Here is a 1,750-nt window from a genome sequence, read left to right as displayed (position 1 = left end):
CCCCCCCCCCGCCGCGTCGCAAATCATTAACCGGCTGGGAAGGCCGAGCGGTCCGGCAGCTGCCGCCGCGGCCGCTCTTCGTCTACTTTGTCTCTCTGTGAGGAGTCGACGCATGAGCAAGAAGGAGGGCAGCTTCGCCGCGTCGGCACGGCACTGTGGAGGGCAAAGCACCTCGGACAAACATGAAATCAAAGTCAAGGGGAGGCGGGCAAGCGAATCCAAAAAAAAGGCAGAAGTGCAAGGTGGTTTTTATTTCCAGTCCGAGCGTTGATCTAAAAAGTTAAAAGAGGGAAACTATTTAAAACAGTTGATGTCATTGACGGCAAAAATTCTGTTTCATTTTTGTACTTAAGTACATTTCAGTCGGTTAGCAGGACTTCTAACATGCAGTCCTTTTTTTTTTTTTTTTTTTAACACCAATATCTGCACTTTTACGCCAGGACTGAGCCGATTTACCACCACTGCTTTCACGTTTGTTGAAAGTTGAGAGATTATTGTTGAGGTGTCAATCAAATAAGGCACCGGGACGTTAACGAGGAAGTAGAAGAAGAAAGGAAAAACAAAAAGAAAGACAAAAAAAAAAGAAAATGGGGGTGGGGGTAGTCATGTGGATCCCTTTCTGTCCTCTTGGCGAAAGCTACAAAGTCAGCAAAGTGCTAAGTTGGGAGCGTGCCCGCCCCCCTTCAAACGTCAACAAACTTGATGGACCAATCGGAAGACAGGCGGCCAATTTCACAACTTCCTGTTTGGGAGCATCACACGCGTGCGTCTTTCCCACCCGCCGGCTGAACACACCCGTGCGCACGCATGCACGCACGCCCTGCCAAATGTTGAGATTGCGAGCAGACGTTCCTTCACACTTGGCTCGAGTTGCCTTTCATGTCGGACGCGTCACCGGAAACGGGAGTGTCTTGGTGGATGTCACCGGAGTTGGGCGTGTCCCCAGTGCGGCGTGTGTTTTTGATGAGGGACATGTCACGGGAGTCGAACGCGTCTTTGAGGTCGGACGTGACACTGGAAATGGCCGTATCTCGGATGCGGGGCGTCTCGCTGGAGTCCAAGTTTTCACTGGAAAGGGACTCGTCATGAACAAGGGGCGTGTCTTTGATGTCAGGCACATCGCGAGAAACAGGCGTGTCTTGGATGCGGGGTACGTCACTTGAATTGGGCGTGTCCCAAGTGCGGGGTGCGTCTTTGATGAGGGGCACGTCACAGGAGAGGGACGTGTCTTTGATGTTGGACGTGACACCAAGAATGGGCGTGTCTTGGACGTGGGGTGTTTCACTGCAGTCCAAGTTCTCACTGGAAAGGGACTCGTCACGGACAAGGCGTGTGTCTTTGATGTCAGGCGCGTCACTAGAAACAGGCGTGTCCTGGATGCGGGATTTATCACTTGAATTGGGCGTGTCCCGAGTAGGGGGTGCGTCTTTGATGAGGGACGTGTCACCGGAGAGGGACGTGTCTTTGATGGCAGACACGTCACTAGAAATGGGTGCGTCTTGGAGGCGGGGCGTGTTCACATGTCGAATGGAGCTTGCAACTAAACCCGATATGACATCACGGCAGGCGTCGTCGTCGTCTGACTGTTCCGTCACGGCGGCATTCGGCGTCTGTCCGTTTGAGAATGATGACGTCATCACAAAGACGGGCTGCGCGTCATCGTCGTCGTGGCGACGTCTCGTCCGCGCGTGCCCCTTGAGGGGCGGCTGCGGCGCCTCCTCTCCCGAGTCCAGCGTGTGCCAGCGGGCCA

At 53.9% G+C, this 1,750-nt stretch overlaps 1 protein-coding gene across 1 annotated transcript; it reads right to left on the bottom strand.

Annotated features, from left to right (window-relative positions):
* Positions 1 to 232: 232 nt before the first annotated feature.
* On the bottom strand, positions 233 to 1,744 carry LOC109507913 (uncharacterized). Its single transcript, XM_019857652.1, has 2 exons — positions 1,212 to 1,744; positions 233 to 1,121 (listed from the first exon to the last, which is right to left on the bottom strand). Exons 1-2 carry the CDS (start codon positions 1,635 to 1,637, stop codon positions 855 to 857), a joined length of 693 nt encoding a protein of 230 aa, XP_019713211.1. The 5' UTR covers positions 1,638 to 1,744; the 3' UTR covers positions 233 to 854.
* Positions 1,745 to 1,750: the final 6 nt, after the last annotated feature.

This window comes from Hippocampus comes, unplaced genomic scaffold (genome assembly GCF_001891065.2).
Source record: "Hippocampus comes isolate QL1 unplaced genomic scaffold, H_comes_QL1_v1.1 scaffold302, whole genome shotgun sequence".
Taxonomy (NCBI): domain Eukaryota; kingdom Metazoa; phylum Chordata; class Actinopteri; order Syngnathiformes; family Syngnathidae; genus Hippocampus; species Hippocampus comes.
Note: the sequence above shows the minus strand (reverse complement) of the source record. Positions and strands in the feature narration are given on the sequence as shown.

What these genes read in the sequence shown, in the direction of transcription:
- LOC109507913 (XM_019857652.1), bottom strand. Translation starts at nt 1,637, where the DNA reads ATGACGTCATCATTCTCAAACGGACAGACGCCGAATGCCGCCGTGACG. An exon ending in AAGACACGTCCCTCTCCTGT is followed by an intron (nt 1,122 to 1,211) that starts GACGTGCCCCTC and finishes CCTGTTTCTCGC; the next exon opens with GATGTGCCTGACATCAAAGA.